The sequence below is a fragment of the Lactuca virosa genome, chromosome 9, assembly GCF_052849685.1.
Source record: "Lactuca virosa cultivar CGN04683 chromosome 9, Lactuca_virosa_CGN04683_v6, whole genome shotgun sequence".
NCBI classification, from domain to species: Eukaryota; Viridiplantae; Streptophyta; class Magnoliopsida; order Asterales; family Asteraceae; genus Lactuca; species Lactuca virosa.
Window position 1 is genome coordinate 95,119,561 of NC_136434.1, and position 22,295 is coordinate 95,141,855.

A 22,295-nucleotide genomic window follows, 5' to 3' on the forward strand; every position below is an offset into this window, starting at 1 on the left:
GTGATAAGGTTGTCATTGGCAAAGAATGTAGCTTACAATATTGTCAATGTGAAGACAACCTACAATCTGATAAATGCATTGTCTAATATGTACGAAAAACCTTCAGCGGCAAATAAGGTTTTCTTGATCCGGCAACTTGTAAATTTGAAGATGAAGGAGGGTAGCTCAGTCACAGACCACGTGAACGAATTCAACTCAATAATATCAAGATTGATATCTGTTGATATTGGATTTGAAGATGAAGTCATGGCGTTGCTACTATTATCATCGTTACCCGATAGTTGGTCCGGCACAGTAACGGCCGTTAGCAGTTCAGCCGGAGGTGCCAAGCTATCATTCGAAGGTATTCGCGATTTAATCCTTGGTGAGGATGTGCGCAGAAGGAGTGTCGGAGAAGCTTCCAGTAGTCTTCTAACTACTGAAGGCAGAGGAAGAAAGACCAACAGAGGAGGTGGTGGTAGAGGAAGATCGAAGTCAAGAAAGAGAGGTCAGTCGAAGAACAGGAAAGATATTACCTGTTGGCACTGTAATGAGAAAGGTCATTTCAGAAATCAGTGCCCAAAGCCTTCGGCAGACAAAGGCAAGAAGGAAGTAAATATGGCAGCGGATTCTGAAGATGATGCGCTCATTTGTTGTGTCGAAAACTCAACTGAATCATGGATCATGGATTCTGGTGCGTCGTTTCATGCTAGTCATTCCAGAGAAGTAATGCATAATTTCAAGCAGTACAAAGGGAAAGTCAGATTAGCAGATAACAAGAGCCTGGATATTACTGGAGTTGGGGAGGTGGTCCTCAAGACAACCTTGGGTATGAAGTGGACTTTGAAGAATGTCAAGTTCATTCCAGACTTGAAGAGGATGTTAACATCTGTGGGGCAGCTTGATGATGAAGGTCACCATGTTACATTTGGTGATCATCAGTGGAAAGTGACAAAGGGAAACTTAGTTGTTGCTAAAGGTCAGAAGCGGGGTACACTATATATGGTGGAAGTTTCTGATGCTGAAGTACATGTTGTTGAAGAAGTTGGGATATCCACTCTATGACACCAAAGACTTAGACATATGAGTGAGAAAGGAATGAAGATGCTAGCATCCAAAGAAAGAATACCAGATCTGAAGACTGTGACAATTGACTTCTGTGAGCCATGTATTATGGGTAAACAGAAGAAGGTTACTTTCACAAAGATAGGTCATCCGCCAAAGTCCATGAAGTTGGAGTTAGTTCATTCAGATGTTTATGGCCCCACTTCAGTTTCTTCAGTGGGAGGGTCCCGATATTACGTTACTTTCATTGACGACTGCACAAGGAAAGTTTAGGTTTATTTCTTGAAGCATAAGTCTGAAGTTTTCAGCACATTCAACAAATGGAAAGCTATTGTAGAGAATGAAACAAACTTGAAAATCAAGTGTTTCAGATCAGACAATGGGGGCGAATACAGTAGCAAAGAATTTGTTGATTATTGGGCTGACCAAGGAATCAGAATGCAGAAGACGGTTCCGGAGACACCTCAGCAAAATGGAGTAGTAGAGAGGATGAACCGCACATTGAACGAGAGGGCTAAAAGCATGAGACTACATGCAAGTTTACCCAAGATGTTCTGGGCAGATTCGGTCAACACATCTGCATATTTAATCAACAGAGGACCCTCAGTCCCCATAGGGTTCAAGATTCCAGAAGAGGAATGGCAAGGTCGGGAGATTTCGCTCAAACACCTGAAGGTATTTGGTTGTGTCTCGTATGTTAAAGTTAAAGACTCGGAGAGAGACAAGCTAGAGGCAAAGGCAAAGAAGTGCACCTTTATAGGTTACGGGTTGGATGACATGGGGTACCGCTTCTGGGATAATGAGAATAAGAAGGTTATCAGAAGTCGGGATGTGGTGTTCAACGAGAATGCTCTATACAAGGATGAACTTGCAAAAAGCTCCAATGGTGACAAGCAACAAGAAAAGAAGGATCAAGTTGAGTTAGAAGAAATCTCAGATGATGAAGTTGTAAAACCTATTAGTACTCCAGAGATAGGTGAAAGTTCAGGAAGCAGTGGGAGCTCTGATGTATCTGGAGATAGTGGGAGCACAGTGGATAGTAGTTTAGAGGATGAGGTTGCAGATGATGTAGAAACCGAAACTCCTATTATCCGTAGATCCACTAGACTACGAAGACCTCAAGTCAGGTATTCTCCTTCAGCTAATTACGTGTTGTTGACTGAGAATGGTGAACCTGAGTCTTACCCAGAGGCCTTGAGGATGAAAGATTCCATACAGTGGAAGAAGGCTATGGAAGAAGAGTTGAGCTCACTTGACCAGAACCACACTTGGTCCTTGGTCAAGCTCCCGGCAGGGAAGAAAGCACTGCAGAACAAATGGGTGTTTCGGGTCAAAGATGAGATTGATGGCACCAAACGATACAAGGCAAGGCTGGTGGTCAAAGGGTTTCAACAAAAGAGAGGAGTTGATTACAATGAGATATTCTCTCCAGTTGTAAAGATGACTACAATCAGAATGGTCTTGGGTATTGTAGCCTCTAAAGATCTCCATCTAGAGCAGCTAGATGTGAAGACAACTTTTCTCCATGGTGACCTGAAAGAAGACATCTACATGACACAACCAGAGGGTTTTCCCACAGTTGGTAAGGAAAATCTGGTGTGCAAACTGAAGAAAAGTCTGTATGGATTGAAGCAAGCTCCAAGACAGTGGTACTTGAAGTTTGATAGCTTCATGCAAAGGAGTGGGTACTATAGATGTGAAATGGATCACTGTTGTTACTTGAAGAAATTCAACTCCTCATACATCATCCTTTTGTTGTATGTTGATGACATGTTGATCGCTGGGTCCGACATGCAGGAGATCAACAAGCTTAAGAAGCAGTTGTCCAGAGTTTTCGAGATGAAGGACCTAGGGGCTGCTAAGCAGATATTGGGCATGAGCATAGCCAGGAACAGAGGTATCGGTACACTAAAACTTTCACAAGCTAAGTACATCAAGAAAGTTTTAGAAAAGTTCAGCTTGGCAGATGCTAAAGCCAGAAGTACACCTTTGGGAAGTCAGTTGAGACTCTCAAAGAAGCAATCCCCAAAGACGGAAGAAGACAAGGAACAGATGACTAAAGTTCCCTATGCATATGCAGTTGGTAGCTTGATGTATGCTATGGTATGCACCAGACCAGACATTGCTCATGCAGTGGGAGTGTGAGCAGGTTCATGTCAAATCCAGGAAAAGAGCATTGGGAGGGAGTAAAGTGGTTGCTACGCTACTTGAAAGGAACATCTAAGGTTGCCCTATGTTTCAGAAGAAAGGGTGTGATCTTAGAAGGGTTCGTCGATGCTGATTTGGGTGGATGTGTGGATTCAAGAAAGAGCACAACAGGTTATGTGTTCATGATTGGAGGTACATCAATCAATTGGATGTCCAGGTTACAAAAGAGTGTTGCTCTCTCAACCACAGAAGCAGAGTATATGGCTATTGTAGAAGCAGCCAAAGAGCTTATATGGTTGAAGAACTTTCTATCAGAACTTGGAATGCATCAGGAGGATTGTGTATTGCATTGTGACAACCAAAGTGCAGTTTACTTGGCAAAGAATCCAGTGTTTCATAGTAGAACGAAACACATTCAGATGAGGTACCATTTTATTCGAGAATTAATTAATGATGGAACTCTAAATCTAAAGAAAATCCTTGGAACGAAGAATCCAGCAGATATGTTCACCAAGGTGGTTACCACTGAAAAGTTGAAGCTTTGTATGGCTTCAACTGGTCTTTCAGAAGTTTGAGAAAAGGCATGGCAGTGAGAGAGAGAAAGTGAGTGATTAAGGAATGTTGCAATGTTTTGCATGGCAGAGAAAGAATAAGTTGTTCAAGCCTCCAAGTGGGAGATTGTTAAGATTTATGGAGTCATGAACAAATTAACAAGTTCCTAAGAGCTAAAGGACCATAAATGTAACTTGGCAATTAACAATTGAATTGAATTGTTGTGTGAACGTCACTATCACCGGCTCTCATGTGAAAATGGAAATTTGTTTCGGCTGCAGAAAAGCAACATTAAATACATGGGAATTATTTTCAACGTAGGCATGTGAAGGTGAATGTATGTGGCAGTCTATTAACAAAATTCAAACGGTGGCTTTATCAATTTCACATGTGTGTGAATGTAAGAAAAGTCTTACGACTCAAAATACTATAAATAGGTTTCTTCCTTTTCAATTGTAAAAATTTGTAACACAACGATATAACATCACGGATAGAATAGATACACAGATAAAATAGTGAGGTATTAATTTTTGTGCAGTGCCTTAATTTTTGGCAGCTAAAAATACGAGTGATATCTTACAGTGAGTGATCAGATTACAAGAGCGGTTTTAGCCTTGTATGATTGTAATTTTCTTTGATGTTAAATAAAATCATCTCTCTCTCGTTCGCCCGTGGATGTAGGTCAGATTAGACCGAACCACGTTAAATATCGTGTTCAATCTTGTTTGTAATTTTCAGTAGTTTTATTCCGCGAGTGTTACCGAAATCGTTAAATATTTTTCAGAAGTGTTTAACTTGTTTTGTTTGATTCCCAACACACATATCAAAATGAGGGATTGTTACCTAATTGTGAATAAAAATAAAAACTTCTTCAATTTTTTTACTTTTGTGATCGATAAATTGATATCTCAATATTGAATGTAATTTGTTAAACAAGATGAGTAAAAGAATTGATATGTTTGTGAGAATAGGAGTATTGTAAAAAAATGGAATCTCAATCAAAAAGTTAATCAATAAAAATACCATAAAATATAAAAATTTATATAATAAAATTGTCACATTAATGATTCTGCATTTAAAAAATTATAGACATATTTATTTATTTGATTGGATGCTTGTAAATGATTTAATTTGATTGTGTTTTAAATATCTTTTTTTTTTCACTTATCTTGGGCCTAAAATATGTTTGGACCGACCATACCAATGCCATCGGTGACATGGATCTCTTAACGGCCACAATATGTGAGCTACAACATTCATTTACAATAATAGATTTGAGATTACCATTATATATTTGTCTTTGGTTGTCTTATTTTAATAGAAAATAGGAAGAAGATGGGTGATGCTGTCTAACGTCTTATTTTCTGTGGTCACCAAAGGAGGGACCATCTTCAAAACAAGTATATATTTAAGGAACAAATAGTTACAAATCAATATTTTGGACTAAAATTGTAGCTTTTTATAAACTATAGGGACCATTTCTGTTATGTAATAGATGACGTAATAATAGAACTTTTTTTATAATTTAATATATGTTTTTTTTCTTCTTGAAATTGTGAACAAAATCAAATTTAACAAGATGAGGAAATAACAAAAGTATGCAGTATGCACCGTTAGACGTTGTTTGTTTTTTCTGAGACAAAATGTCTGCAGTCTGCGGACCACATCTGTAGACCTCTGCAGTAGAAGAGATGGACCAAATGTTTGCAGTCTGAAAAAAGAAAACTGTTTGTTTTTTTAACATCTGCGGGCTACTAAAATAAACTGAAATCTAAATAAACTGATTTTTTTAAACTTCAAAGTGATTTTTTAATATTCTTATGGCTTTGTTATAAATAATTAACGAATCTAGATCAACTTTTGTGTATTATTGTATAAAAAATAAAAATAAAAATGGTATGAAGTAACGTATATATTTGATAAAAACAAACAACTTTGGTTGCAAAGTTATAACTAAACATTATAATTAGTGATCAAAGAATTTGATACATAAATGGATGGAAATAAACTTCGATTTTTTCAATTAAATCCATTAAAAACGTATCATAAATATTTTCTCGAGAAATTGACGATACTGTATTAAATAATGTTTTACAAAATTTGGCAAAAAAATATAAGAAAATATTATGATTTTTTTTTCATATTTATATAAACAACTTCAACGACTATTATTGTAATAAATCTTCATTTATAAATTTGTCAAAAATATCATGTTTGTATCGTCGAACGTTTTTTTTTAAAGTTTGTAATTTTTTTTTTCAAATTGTTTATCATTAATAAAGTTGGAAAAAATATAAATTAAAAAAAAATAAAGATATATATGTTTTTTTAGGCTAGAAGATGTCTGAAGATGTTAGAAGACTCTGGTCCACATCTGCGCCAAGAAGAGGGCGCACATACATTTTTAGGTCTGCAGTCTTCAAAAAAACAAACAATCTGCGAAGACTAATGTCTGTGCGTGGTCTGCGCGGCGCAGAAGAGGCCACACAGATCAGCAAACAAAAAACAAACACTACCTTAAATTTGATTAATATTTTTTTCAAAAAAGTATCTAAAATAAAAATTATTATTTGCGTCTCTTTAACCGCATTGAGTTGAACGTCATCTTCCATTTTGATGGAAGTCTAGTCATAAACTCGTAATGTCAGCGTATTGGATTACATGAAACAATCCAATTGCGTTTGAACGCTTTCTTCCTTCGTGTTTATTACGTGTATCTTTACGGAATATCTGTACTAAAAATTTCTATTAGGGATAATCATTGAGGTTTTTTGAGGTTACGGGAAAAAATAACTTAATAGGGTAATATATATTTTTTGATTTATACATATTTTCTCACTGAGGTTTTTTTTTTTTTTTTTTTTTCATTTTTGTCATTCAATTTGTTTAACTGTACACATTCAGTCCTTATGACAGATTATTTTAGGTTACGGGAAAAAATAACTTAATAGGGTAATATATTTCTCACTTTTGTACATATTTAGTCCTAAATTTTTTTTTTTGCACATTTAATCTTTATTTTTTTTTGCAAAATAATTTATTGTTGTTTTTGTACACATTCAGTACTTATAACTGATTTCTTTAAGTTTTTCTCACGACATCCTACGTTGCACAATCATTAGTGAGATGTTCTGGGCTGTTGATGTTTATGGTCACCATAACCTCAGTTGCTTGGTTGCTTAGGTCTTGTGTTTTGTTTAGATCATGTGTTCTGAATGTCGTAACTTCTTCATATGATCTCATATTTTAACGATATTTATATCCACGCAGTGGACATAAGCATGAACAACCCCGGACACTTTCATATGATCTCATATTTTAACGATATTTATATCCACGCAGTGGACATAAGCATGAACAACCCCGGACACCTCATTAATGATTGTCTTACATAAGATGCCGAGAGAAAAACCTAAAGAAACTGTTTATAAGTACTGAATATATACAAAAACAACAAATACTTATTTTCCAACAAAAAAATATCAAAGACTAAATGTGCAAAAAAATATTAATGACTAAATGTGTGCAAAGTGAGAAATATATTACCATATTAAGTTATTTTTCCGGCTTACCTGGAGTAGTCGGTCATAATGGCTGAATGTGTACAATTAAACAAGTTGACGAAAAAATAAACTCAGTAACCAAATGTGTACATATTGAAAAATATATTATCATTTTAAGTCATTATCTCTTTCTATTATAATAGTTATAGTTCGATTTTCATAAAACATTTTATATTCTACTTTATGTTTCTGTTCTAGATTTAATTTTTTATTTTCAAAGTAAACCTAACTTTTAAGTATTTTTGTTATTTTATTAATGGAATAGACAAGTAACATGTGACTCCATTGGATTTATTTCATTAAAGACTGTATATTTTGTTTTTTTTTTCTAGTTTAGACTGTAAACATTTTTTGGTTTTAAATAAAGTCACATTTTACCTATTCTTTGTTATGTCATTAATATAACCTCATTACAACAAGTAGCCATATATGCCCCTAACTCACATGCATCTTAAACATTGATCGCCTAAAAGAACTGATTCTAAAACCCTAATGATAAACACCACTTACATTATCATAATAGAAGAGGGTTGAGAGTGTGTAGCATGCATATTATATTGTGTTGAAAATCACTAAGCTTTATACCGACCATTTCCCTTAAAACCATTGTTAATGCGTGACGATACACATTGGCATGCTGATTTGTTATGGATATTTTATGTTTGATGTTTTGGATATTTTGTTTCCGCTAAATTATAGTTGTATTTTGGGTTGTCTAAATGTGATTTCAAAATATGAGATTTGATTTTTATTGAAATGTTTTGGATTAATGTCATTTTATTTATAAAAGATGTATCTTTAGAAAGTTTAAAATTTATTATAATTTTTAGGACATTACAATAAAAAATCATAGAGTTGACTCAATAAGTTCTAAACGACTATATTTTTTCTATTGTATATTGACATATTTATGATTCATGTTTATTTTGTAGTTTGTTATGTTTCTAACTCTTGTGAACTGAAAAAGAAAAAATGATATGATAATTTTTAAACTTGTTTTATAAGAGTTGGATTAAACTACACTTAGTCTAACACAATGTTTTCAAACTACGAGTTATAATGAAAGATAATTGGTAAGTGTTCAACACAATGTGATAATGCTAAAAGTGTCGATGTTAAACATATTGTTAATCTAAACTTAAACCTAGTAAGTGTAAGTTAAGTGCGTCACAAGGGTGTGCAGGTTTTATTAGACAACCATATTTGAAAATTTAAATGATGGTAGACTTTTATAAATTGGTTATACGGAAAAGGATATGTATGTACTTCAAACCAAAGTAAAAGAAAGTGTATGTTTGTATTATATGTACGGTATTGCTACATTGTGGTATCGACGTTTGGGAAATGTCAACTTAGAAAGATATTTCTATGATCCAATGTATAAAGCTTGTCCGAGATGGTCGAACATTATCTTTAGAAAACTATTTTTGTGATGCATGTCGTATTGGAAAACAAGTTCATTATTCTCATAAAATCAAAAACCATATCTATACTATTAGAGTTCATTATTCTCATAAAATCAAAAACCATATCTATACTATTAGAGTGTCTAGAGTGTTGGAGTCCCTCCACATTGATTTTTTATGTTCCTTGGCAACCCAAAGTTATAGATGAAACTATTACACACTAATAATAGTCGATGATTTTTCATGTTATGTGTGGACTTTATTACGACAACATAAAAATGAAGCTTTTGAAAGTTCAAAATTCTTGATAAGAAAATACATAACCTCTATGATTGAACAATTTCCTCTATAGTGTGACGATCGTGTTACAAAATTTTATAAGAGAAGCTTTCTCTTGAATATCTTAGAGTATATAGGCATAAGTGATTTGTATTCAACATTAAAAACCACTTCACCAAATTTAACCCAAATGCTTATGAATATTTTACACTTGGATACTCCTTCACTACAAAAGTCTATAGGTTCATCAACAACAAAAATTCATGACTGTTAAAGTGTTGCTAAATGTGAGATTGTATGAACCTACATCGGTTCATCAGTAGATAGTAGTATTTTGATTAATAGTGATGGAATTGAAAACTTCGTTGCAAGTCGCCAATTCCTGGCAACGTAATTATCAATTATATTATTAGTCCATAATATGACTTAGTGGTGGAGATGCATAAATTCATAGGTGACCTATTATAACATGATCAAACCATTTTGGGAACATAATAAAATGTATCAAATGAGTTCATTTTGTGTGTGTTTGCCCAAGAATAGTCCTACATTGATAAAGTGTTGAACAAAGTGTGAAAGAGATAGAATACAAAGGAATTGGGTGGAACCTATAAGCAAAACAGACAAGGGATGCTAACAAACATATGAAATTAAATAATAAAACATAAAGTTGGAGCTTTAAATGAACGAAGAACAAGGCTAAACGACGAGGAAGGCGTAAAAAGATCGAAAACCACCCAAAGAGATGTCAAAACCGTGTTGGATGGTTTTTGGGTGCAACTCAAATCAACCAGGACAATTTTAACAACGTATTAGTTGATTTTGAAGAGAGAGAAACATATTTTGTATAGTGTCAAACCTGAAGAAATCGTCCAGGATGATTTCACAATCATCCTATACGATTTTCCTATCGAGGGGATAAACGACTATTGCATCTTTCTTATAAAAAGCCTAAACTCAAACCCTAATGGGGACCTTCGACTCCAAGCCTCCAAGGATGATTTTCAGAGAGCGTTTCACCAGTTTGGAAGATCAAAAACATCCGGGAATCATTAGAGAACACTGTTTGATTCATTGTTCATCATGATTCATCATCCATTCTTCTCTAAATCATTAATTTCAGCATCTCCTAACCATTTAATATTACCAATTCATCATCGTCTTCTCCAAACTCCAAAATTTCATTACGTGTTCCCCAAGGTTCATTTGTTTCAAGTTTTTCTAGTTATTAGACATTACTAGTTTTTTATGATCTTTCATTTGTTTACGAACTTTATGTCGAATTCACTTATTTCGATTAAAGTTGTGGGTGTTTTAATGTTATGGAAGGCTAAACCATTAGGTTTACTTTCGGGAATGCTGTAGGATGTTAGGATGGACATGTTTTGATTATTACTTCCATTCCAATCAATTCTAGTTATTATTCCGTTCTTCAAGTAATTGTTTTTGTTGACAATCAATTCCACTAATCGTTCCGAGTTCAATTACTTTAGGAACTAAAATGACTGGTTGAATTCACCCTGTAACATCCGGATTTTCAGGTATGTTATTTTGAATTATTTATTTTTGAGGATCATTGATCTACTCGACGAGTTGGTGCTATAACTCGTCGAGTAGAAGCGGGGTAGCCACATGAGTTTAATGAACAACTCGACGAGTCCAAGAGTAGACTCGCCGAGTAGGCGCTGTAAGTGGAAACCCTAAATCTTCGGGCCTGAGCCCTATTTAAAGGCACCTATGGCCTTCATTTGTGGCTACCATCCCTGAGAGAGAACCCCCATCGATCTTGAGTGTGTAGAGTGAGAGAGAGAGAGAAGGCCATTTGAGCTTTTGGTGTGATTTTGCAAGAAAGGAGAGGAGCTCCAGCAAGAAGGATCAAAGGAGATTGTTATTCTGAGTTAGCCACACTTGAGGTACCAAATCGGACCCCTCTTTCTCTCTATTGTATCGGTTTCATTATTTAGGGTTAGGGCTTTAATCATTCCTTTTTGGGGGTCTTGGATGCCTCAAACCCCCTTCTTCGAGTTGTGTTAGAGATCTGGACCCTTTTGGGTCCAGGAAGTCCCAAGCATCCAGCTTTATGCATTTCCAATGGAGTTTTGAACCTAGGTTGCCATTTTAGGAGCTATTTCACCAAAAAGAGCCTTATGAGTGTTGCATGAGTATAAAGGTTGGACCTTTACGTGACTTTTGAGGGTTGGAAGGGCAGATCTATAGATTAGAGAAGCAGATCTGACCTCATGAGGTCGTTTGAGCATTTTCATGGAAGAAACTCGCCGAGTCCATGAGCGGACTCAACGAGTCGGATCGTGTTGCACCACGATTCGTGATCAGTGGTAACCATTGAGAGAAAGGTTGACTCGATGAGTCGAGTGAGGCCTTAGAGGATTCAGAGGACACGTATGGACTCGCCGAGTCACCCGAGTGCACTCGACGAGTCTGGTCAAAGTTGGACCGTTGACTGGGGTTGACTTTTAGGGTTTGGTCAACATTTGGATATTGGACCATTGGAGTGGTAAAGTGGTCTTTTCCCCTTCTGAGAGAATATAGGGAGGGATTATTCTAGCCTTTGAAAGCCGTATTAATTAGAGATAATTACTATATGTGATTAGGCGGAGGCTAGAGCAGATATTCGAGTTCGAGACTTTCCGAGATTTCCCGAGGTGAGTCCTCTCACTATACATTACCTAGAGTGGTATCTATGTGCAGGCCGGAAGGTCTTATGTGTTATGTGTATGTTAAGTTTATGTGCATTGTGATATATGTATGATATGTGTTGTATAGACCGGACCAGAGGGTCCAACGATTTAGACCGGACTGGAGGGTCCAACGATTTAGACCGGACCGGAGGGTCCAACGAGCTAGACCGGACTGGAGGGTCCAACGAGCTACGGGACTGGAGGGTCCCGCTGAGACACTTTGACCAGAGGGTCATACCGAGTTATAGCCTCGAGTGGCTTATGTGTTGTATGTGGTATATTGGGGAACTCACTAAGCATTTATGCTTACCGTGTTATGTGATATGTGTTTCAGGTACCAGCGAGGATCGCGGGAAGGCGCCGGCATGATTTGTACACACTGGCAGAGGATTATGTTTTGAGATTATGGGATATGTTTTATTATGATGACATTGGATCATGGGATTCTGGGAATATTATATATGTTTTTATTATGTTGAAAAACAAAAAATTGTTTTTAAATTTTACGTTGTTACAAGTTGGTATCAGAGCCTTGGTTTGAGAGATTCGGATGCACCTCCGGGCGTATCTGAACTCAAACTGAGGATTTGAGAGAATTTTTCATAAAAGAAACAATTTTTCTAAAAGAGTAAAAGATTTTTGAGAAAAGCAGAATGGAGCAGTGTGTACAATCAGCCAGCGCCCGAACGGTGATTTCCCAAAATACCCTTACATTATGTGTTATGAGATATTATGTGATATGTTATGCATGATAGAGTAGGCTAGGTATTCATGGTTAGGACTAGAGTGAGCCTGATTTGTGATGCCTTAGCCTAGGAGTTACTGCTACTATGAGATACTTCGAGAGTGAGTAGGTAGCAGCGAGGAGCTTATGAGTGGTCTACCGGAGAGTAGCCTGAGTTAGTGAGATATAGAGTACTTGTGATCTGGGATCCTAGGAGGGGGACTTGGGGTGAATACCGATGCGTTGTGGAAGGTAGTATAGGGCCCGTACTATTGGAAACACCGGATCGGTGAGCAGTCCAGGTGAGCAGTCCAAGTAAGAATCCTTAGGGTACTAAAGAACAAGTAGGGTTGAGTATCGAGTGCGAGTATACTCGAGCGAATCTCTGATTTCTTTTGTGTTGTATTTCAGAGATATCATGGTTGGGACGCGCCACCACCCAGGAGGCAGTGGTACCAGTGATGAGGAGATCCGTAGGTTGATTCACGAGGAGGTGGCCGCAGCCATACGGGCGGAGATTCCTGAGATGTTTGGGTATATCAAGACCACTTTGATTGAGACATTTGACGAGCGGTATGCTTCTTTTACCGACGCTGCTGTTGCTGCAGCCACCGCAGTAGTCGCCGCTGCCAGGCCACAGGGGGGTGACTCGTTGCTGTACCGAGAGTTCAGCAACACGAAGCCACTAGAGTTTGATGGGACTCAGGATCTGATAGCCGAGATGAGGTGAATCTCTGACATGGAGGGATGCTTCTACACCTGTTCTTGTCCGGAGCATCTGAGGGTACGGTTTGCACTGAACCAGCTTCGCTTGGGAGCGAAGGATTGGTGGAAGTTTGTTACGGCAGACTTCACTCCTGCAGAGATTACAACGGTGACCTGGGAGAGGTTCACCACCATGTTCCGAGATGAGTATGTTCCCCCGGTGGAGATGGAACGATTGGCATAGGAGTTCTTGTCCCTCAAGCAGGGAACTGAGTAGGTGACAGTGATTACGAGGATGTTTCATGAGAGGGCGTTGTTTTGCCCTGAGCACGTGTCGACCGAGCAGGCACGTATGAGCCGATATCTGAGCATACTGAGGAGAGACATTCGTGAGTTCGTGGCGAACTCGACGTACCGGACATTTGCGGAGCTCCAGGCAAATGCTCGAAAGAAGGAGATCGAGATGGAGACTCAGGCCAGGGAGGAGGCCGAGTCTCAGAGGAGGGACAGGCGACCGGCGCAGTCGCAGCCGGCAGCCAAGCGGGGGAAGCCCGCTGATTCGAGATCTGGAGGTCCGAAGGGCCGCACTTGTGGGAAGTGCGGCAAGATCCATGAGGGAGTGTGCAGAGCTGGGGTGTGTTACAAGTGTGGGAAGGATGGGCATTTCGTGAGGGATTGCCCCAATGGATTTTCGGTTTGCTTTCATTGCAACCAGACAGGCCATCGGAAGGCCGAGTGCCCGCAGCTACTTCAGGGATCAGCACAGGGATCTGCACCTGCTGTTAGAGCTACCGAGGTCCGGCCAGCGAAGGCCGAGGCACCGAAGGCTCGCGGGAGAGCCTTCCAGTTGACAGCGGAGGAGGTCCGCGTAGCGCCCGATGTCGTGGCCGGTATGTATTCTTTTACTTACTTATTTTGAGTTTGAGATTTTGTGCTTATATTGTGGTATGCATAGGTACTTTTCTTGTGAGTTCTGTACCTGCGTTGGTGTTATTTGACTCGGGTGCGAGTCGATCTTTCGTGTCATTAGCATTTAGTCAGCACATCAGTGTCCAACGAGAGGCGTTGAGTCGACCTCTACGAGTTTCTATAGCCGACGAGCGAGCGGTGTATGCTACTGATGTGATTCGAGGATGTGTACTCGAGATCTTCGGTGTTGAGTTCCCGATTGACCTAGTACCGATTGCTATGGGTGATGTCTGTGTCATCGTGGGCATGGACTGGTTGAGCCGATTTGGAGCTGTTATCGACTGCGAGCGTCAGATGGTGACGATACGAGACCCTAGTGGAGGAGTGCTGACAGTGTATGGCGAGGGTACCCGAATTGGATCAGCATTTTGTTCGGCTGCCAGAGCGAGACAGAGCCTACAGCAGGGCTGTAGAGGGTTTGTAGCCTATGTGATGGATACACGAGCGGCCGCAGAGAGGCCGAGTTCGGTTGATGATGTTCCGATAGTGCGTGAGTTCCCGGATGTTTTTCCCAAGGAGTTGCCGGGTGTGCCTCCCGAGAGGCAGGTGGAGTTCCGCATCGATTTGGTTCCGGGGCCAGCGCCTTATCGCCTTGCGCCGCCAGAGATGCAGGAGTTATCCTCGCAGCTTCAGGAGCTGCTGGGAAAGGGGTTTATTTGACCGAGTAGCTCGTCGTGGGGAGCGCCGATCCTTTTTGTCAAGAAAAAGGATGGTTCACACCAGATGTGCATTGATTACCGGGAGTTGAACAAATTAACGGTCAAGAACCGTTATCCATTACCGAGGATCGACGATCTGTTCGATCAGTTGCAGGGTGCGTCTTGGTTTTCCAAGATAAACTTGAGGTCTGGATACCACCAGATGAGGGTGCGTGATGAGGATATCCAGAAGACAGCATTTAGGACTCGTTATGGGTATTACAAGTTCGTGGTGATGCCTTTTGGGCTCACCAATACACCAGCGGCGTTCATGGACCTCATGAACCGAGTATGCAGGCCGATGTTGGATCGATCGGTGATTGTGTTCATCGACGACATTCTAGTGTATTCCAGGACCAGAGAGCAGCATGAGGAGCACCTGAGGGAGATCCTCGGAGTATTGAGATCGGAGAGGCTATATGCCAAATTCTCCAAGTGTGATTTCTGGTTACGTGAGGTCCAGTTCTTGGGACATCTCGTTAATCAGAATGGGATATTGGTCGATCCGGCCAAGATTGAGGCGGTCATGAGTTGGGAGGTGCCGAGATCCCCCACCAAGATCAGGAGTTTTCTGGGGTTGGCCGACTACTATCGGAGATTTATTCGGGATTTCTCCAAGATTGTCGTTCCCCTCACCAGATTGACCCGGAAGGGCGCTGCTTTTGCTTGGGTCCAGAGCAGCAGACCTCGTTTGAGACTCTTCGCCAGAGGTTATGCGAAGCCCCGGTGTTAGCTCTTCCGGAGGGAATGGAGGATTTCGTGGTGTATTATGATGCGTCTATATCGGGTTTGGGTGCAGTGCTTATGCAGAGAGGGCACGTGATAGCATACGCATCGAGGCAGCTGAAGCCTCATGAGACGAGGTATCCCACCCACGATTTGGAGTTGGGGGCGGTGGTGTTCGCCCTCAAGATATGGCGCCATTATTTGTATGGGGTTCGGTGTACCATATATACGGACCACAAGAGTTTGAAGTATCTGATGGATCAGCCCAACCTGAACATGCGTCAGAGGAGATGGTTGGATGTAGTAAAGGATTATGACTGTGAAATCCTGTACCACCCGGGAAAGGCTAACGTAGTAGCCGACGCTCTGAGCCGTAGGGCGGAGAGTGCCCCGATTCGAGACATATGTATGAGGATGACGGTGATGACTCCGGTGTTGGATACTATTCGAGAGGCCCAGGCAAAGCTGTGAGATCGGAGAACCGTAAAAGGGAGCGGGTGATTGGACAGGTGTTCGAGTTTGTGACGGATAGCCGAGGGCTCTTGACCTTTCGTGGTCGGATTTGGGTGCCGTATACGGGCGGGGCACGTAGCACCTTGATGGAGGAGGCGCATAGATCGAGATTCTCGATCCATCCCGGGGTCACGAAGATGTATTTGGACCTGAAGAGAGATTATTGGTGGCCCTGTATGAAGAGGGATGTTGCATGGGTAGTAGAGAGGTGCTTGACCTGTCGCCGGGTTAAGGCCGAGCACTAGCGTCCGCATGGCAAGTTGCAGCCGTTAGAGGTTCCCCAGTGGAAGTGGGAACATATTTCTATGGATTTTATCACCCAATTGCCGCGGACCGCGAGGGGTGTTGATGCAATTTGGGTGATTGTGGACCGGCTGACGAAGAGCTCTCACTTTCTTGCTATCAGTGAGAGCTCTTTTGCAGAGAGGCTGGCGGAGACGTATGTGAGAGAGGTGGTGTCACGACATGGGGTGCCGATCTCGATTGTGTCAGATCGAGATGTACGTTTTACTTCCAGGCTTTGGAAGAAGTTTCATGAGGAGTTGGGTACGAGATTGCACTTCAGTACTGCTTATCACCCACAGACGGACGGGCAAAGTGAGCGGACGATTCAGACACTCGAGGACATGCTTCGGGCATGTGTTATGGACTTCGGTGGAAGTTGGGACACATACCTACCTTTGGCTGAGTTTTCTTACAACAACAGCCACCATGCGAGTATTAGTATGCCTCCCTTTGAGCTTTTATATGGGAGGAGGTGTCGGTCTCCCATCTGTTGGGAAGAGGTAGGGCAGCGAGTGATGGGTAGCACTGAGATAGTGCTTAAGACGACTGAGCAGATACAACAGGTCAGACGGAGGTTACTGACAGCCCAGAGCCGTCAGAAGAGTTATGCGGATAGGCGGCGATCCGAGCTCGAGTTCCAGGTCGGAGATTTCGTACTCCTTAAGGTATCTCCTTGGAAAGGAGTGATCCGGTTCAGGAAGATGGGCAAGTTGGGGCCCCGATACATTGGTCCATTCAGGGTGATCGCGAGGGTGGGTAAGGTAGCATACCGTCTGGAGCTGCCCGAGGAGTTGAGCCAGATCCATGATACCTTCCACGTATCCCAGTTGAGGAAGTGTTTAGCCGATGAGACGGCAGTAGTGCCACTAGAGGATATTCAGGTGGATGTGAGCCTGAATTACGTTGAGAGGCCGATCGCGATCTTGGATCGGAAGGTCAAGGTTCTGAGAAACAAGGAGGTGCCCCTGGTTCAGGTCCAGTGGCAACATCGGAGAGGGTCCGAGCTGACTTGGAAGCCGGAGTCGGAGATGCGGGAGCAGCATCCAGAGTTGTTTGCAGAGCGAGACTTCGAGGGCGAAGTCTGATTCTAGTGGGGGAGAATTGTAACATCCGGATTTTCAGGTATGTTATTTTGAATTATTTATTTTTGAGGATCATTGATCTACTCGACGAGTTGGTGCTATAACTCGTCGAGTAGAAGTGGGGTAGCCACGTGAGTTTAATGAACTACTCGACGAGTCCAAGAGTAGACTCGCCGAGTAGGCGCTGTAAGTGGAAACCCTAAATCTTCGGGCATGAGCCCTATTTAAAGGCACTTATGGCCTTCATTTGCGGCTACCATCCCTGAGAGAGAACCCGCATCGATCTTGAGTGTGTAGAGTGAGAGAGAGAAGGCCATTTGAGCTTTTGGTGTGATTTTGCAAGAAAGGAGAGGAGCTCCAGCAAGAAGGATCAAAGGAGATTGCTATTCTGAGTTAGCCAAGCAAGGAGTTCACCTTGAGGTACCAAATCGGACCCCTCTTTCTCTCTATTGTATGGGTTTTATTATTTGGGGTTAGGGCTTTAATCATTCCTTTTTGGGGGTCTTGGATGCCTCAAACCCCCTTCTTCGAGTTGTGTTAGAGATCTGGACCCTTTTGGGTCCAGGAAGTCCCAAGCATCCAGCTTTATGCATTTCCAATGGAGTTTTGAACCTAGGTTGCCATTTTAGGAGCTATTTCACCAAAAAGAGCCTTATGAGTGTTGCATGAGTATAAAGGTTGGACCTTTACGTGACTTTTGAGGGTTGGAAGGGCAGATCTATAGATTAGAGAAGCAGATCTGACCTCATGAGGTCGTTTGAGCATTTTCATGGAAGAAACTCGCCGAGTCCATGAGCGGACTCGACGAGTCGGATCGTGTTGCACCACGATTCGTGATCAGTGGTAACCATTGAGAGAAAGGTTGACTCGACGAGTCGAGTGAGGCCTTAGAGGATTCAGAGGACACGTATGGACTCGCCGAGTCACCCGAGTGCACTCGACGAGTCTGGTCAAAGTTGGACCGTTGACTGGGGTTGACTTTTAGGGTTTGGTCAACATTTGGATATTGGACCATTGGAGGGGTAAAATGGTCTTTTCCCCTTCTGAGAGAATATAGGGAGGGATTATTCTAGCCTTTGAGAGCCGTATTAATTAGAGATAATTACTATATGTGATTAGGCGGAGGCTAGAGCAGATATTCGAGTTCGAGACTTTCCGAGATTTCCCGAGGTGAGTCCTCTCACTATACATTACCTAGAGTGGTATCTATGTGCAGGCCGGAGGGTCTTATGTGTTATGTGTATGTTAAGTTTATGTGCATTGTGATATATGTATGCTATGTGTTGTATAGACCGGACCGGAGGGTCCAACGATTTAGACCGGACCGGAGGGTCCAACGAGCTAGACCGGACCGGAGGGTCCAACGAGCTACGGGACTGGAGGGTCCCGTTGAGACACTTTGACCAGAGGGTCATACCGAGTTATAGTCTCGAGTGGCCTATGTGTTGTATGTGGTATATTGGGGAACTCACTAAGCATTTATGCTTACCGTGTTATGTGATATGTGTTTCAGGTACCAGCGAGGATCGCGAGAAGGCGCCGGCATGATTTGTACACACTGACAGATGATTACGTTTTGAGATTATGGGATATGTTTTATTATGATGACATTGGATCATGGGATTCTGGGAATATTATATATATGTTTTTATTATGTTGAAAAACGAAAAATTGTTTTTAAATTTTACGTTGTTACACACCCAAACTATTCCAAATTTGTATTAATAAATGTTTAACAATGTAGTAGGTAATTATACGACATTATATTGACAACCCATTAGTTGTTCCTAATCCATTTAGACATTAGTAGCAAGACAAATAGATGGATTAACATATTGTGTGCTTGAAATTATATATATTGCATGTAGACAAATGACACTTTATTGCCGAACCACTAGTTTTTCCTAATCCATTTAGACATTGTAAGATATTTTAAATAAATATGGATAAATTAGTTATTAAAAAAAATTATAATAATTGTTTTTTTATAAAGTGGAAAAATGATGTATGAAAAATAATACATCATTTAATAGGATAGGTAAGGTGGATGCTCTAATGCTATTTCCATATTACCTTTTTTACTTGGGGGTGTCATATGTCGTAATGTCTTAGATTCAATGTTATGTTGTACTGTCCCCACATATGTTGTAACCTTTTTAATTTTGACTCTAGTAATGTTAGAGATTTTAATTACGGAGTGTGTCGGGTGCACCATTGTTAATGACGTCAAATTGTTTATTTACGTTTTTTTTAAAGATACAACTAAAAGATCAAGAGGGGAAAAAAAAAAGCAATACTATTATACTAGTAGTAGCTAAAGTTGAAGCATTTATGTTGGTTGATATGGTAAAGTATTTATACAACTCAAGCACCGTATGTATGTATAATCATCATAATCACATCACAAGATACAAATGGAAAACATGATTGTGTTTGTTTTTCATCAGTCCAAACCCAAAAATCATGGAAAATACATGAACGATGAATCATACTAAAAGTTGGTTTTTGTTTTTTTTTTTGCTTTTCTTTGTCCTCCCAAAAAGAATAAGCTAAAATTTGCTCTGGACTGTACAATCCTCGCACAGCCAGGAGTGTACAGTCCAGAATCCAGAGTCCAGAAAAAGAAGAAGATTTATTTGGTCCTCTTTTTGGCTTCACTGTACAGAATCACTCCCAAGACCGTAAGCAAGTATCCAAGCATCCCTGTTACCGACACCGGATTCTTGAATATCAAAATTGACACCACAACAGCCACTGCTCCTTTTGCATTTCCCAACACCTGATTTTTATCCAAATTCTATTATTAATACTTATTTATAATATACAAATAATTTCAAAGAGTTGAAATCAATGAGACCTGGAGAGTTAACGCGCTTGTGTGCTTAGTAACCAAGAAATTGGTCAAATTTACACAATATGCCATTGCTGAGTTGAAAAGCAGATACCACACAATATTGACATCTTTTCTTGCAAGTGCTATTGTGATCCCAACCACATTGTCTTCCATGAACAATGTTGCTGGAAGCAATATCACTACAGCTACTGGCGCCATGTACAGCAGAAGGTTCATTGAATTCAGTTTTTCCCTACATCAATTCAATTACATTCTCAGTCAGGAATGGAATTGGAATCTAAAATCAAATGGAATTCTGTAAAAGAAGCAAAGAGGAAGATGATGATATTGGGGAGTGACTTACCCTTCAGAGGACAGCAATATCCCTTGAAGAACTGACTTTAATGCTCTTGCAGCTGTAGCGCCAATACACATGATAAAACCAAATAAATGGAAACTTGGTTCCCCCTGGCATTCACACAGAAAAATAGAAAATGTATGTTTATAGGTACCACAAGCAGAATATCAAATATATATAGTTGGAGCATGGAGGTTAATTCTTGACCAAATTTTCCATACCTAAGACAGAAATTCAGTTACATGGCAAAAGAAGCAAGTAAAAGGTAAGAATGATGCTAATTTAAAGATATACATACTGCAAGCTATATAACCCGACTCTCAGTGGTATTCTATTCCAAAACTAGATGCTTTTGCAAAAGTCAAACTAACCTTTTCCTTAAACAACTCTTTAGCTTGGTAAAGAACACAACAACTCTGGTTAACTGTGGAAATAATTTTCTATCATTGGCCATGAAGTTTCATTCCTGAACTTCAAAGTCATTTGAATTTGTGGTTTTAAGCCAAACCAAGACTCTAGTTCCTTATCTATGGAACAGGTAAATGTTTGGCCAAATCTAAATGGGTAAACGCCATCAGGATTCTAGTTCTTCATGAAAATATTGTAAATTTAAGCAAACGTGAATCTTCAATAATCATTAGGTGTTTGTAAACAATCTATGCACGTTAGCTTATTGAAAGAAAATCCCAAATTTAGAAGCCAATCAACACAGATCAATAAAACAAGAGATCTTACCCCACTGGCAATGACAACACCGGTTACCACAGGTACAAGCGTCAAATAAGTCAACCAAGCTTCCCTCTTCACCGTCATAATATAAGCAAACACCGCAGTGAAAAAAGGAGTGGTGGCTCCAACTGCCTGCGTAAATGAAACCGGCAAATACCTCAAAGATACGTTCCCACTAACCACGGACGCACAAAATACCAAACTAAGCACCGAGATCTTGATAAACTGAGCCCTAGACCTAACATGCTGTAAAGGCACCATCTTCATCCAAACAATCGCAATGTAACTGAGCAAAGAACAAGCAGTCATGTGACACATGGTGAGGAAGATCGGGTACTTGAATCCATAGTTGCTTAGCAAGTATTTGTTGAGCAGTAGCACTCCAATGTTCGATGCATACCATGATGACACGAGCCCGATCGTAAACCACTGGCCCGTGCCTCCCTTCATTAAAGTTTTTCCTAACTAGGGTTTGTGGATTTTAGTGATTTCGTGTGGGTTTAACATAGGGATTTAGGGTTTTGATTGAAATCGAGGAGATCTGGGGAGATTTTGTGAGGATTTGACCGAGAAACGTGATGGATCTGCTAGGGATTTAATGTGTTCTTGCGAATTTGAAGTCAATGCTGTTCGAGATTTGAGGAGCAGAGAAGAAGGGGTTGAAGAAGGCGCGAGGAAATGCAGACAAAACACGGTAACGGTAAAAAGAAAAATAAAAAAAGAAAAAAGAAAATTTTGCTGGCTTTTTAAATATTTTAGAGTGTGGGAGGACATATGCCAGTTGTATTTTACATTCTTGCCCCTACAGTTTCTTAGGAGTTCCATATATTACACTTTTAAGTTATTATTGTATTCTTCTAACCCTCGGATTACATTATTCATCTTTTATTGTTTTCTCGGAAAACAAGTGACACTTTTTATTTTGATTTGTCCTTATGATATTTTTAATAAGAGTTCAGTTATAATTTCATTTCCGTGCTGC

At 40.2% G+C, this 22,295-nt stretch overlaps 1 protein-coding gene across 1 annotated transcript; it reads right to left on the minus strand.

Annotated features, from left to right (window-relative positions):
- Nucleotides 1–19,708: 19,708 nt before the first annotated feature.
- LOC145136858 (putative sugar phosphate/phosphate translocator At3g11320) lies at nt 19,709–22,027 on the minus strand. The gene is made up of 4 exons (XM_079070964.1): nt 21,320–22,027; nt 20,591–20,694; nt 20,251–20,479; nt 19,709–20,172 (listed from the first exon to the last, which is right to left on the minus strand). The coding sequence occupies exons 1-4, from the start codon at nt 21,761–21,763 to the stop codon at nt 20,026–20,028; spliced, it is 924 nt and encodes a 307-aa protein (XP_078927090.1). The 5' UTR covers nt 21,764–22,027; the 3' UTR covers nt 19,709–20,025.
- Between the last annotated feature and the right edge of the window lie 268 nt (nt 22,028–22,295).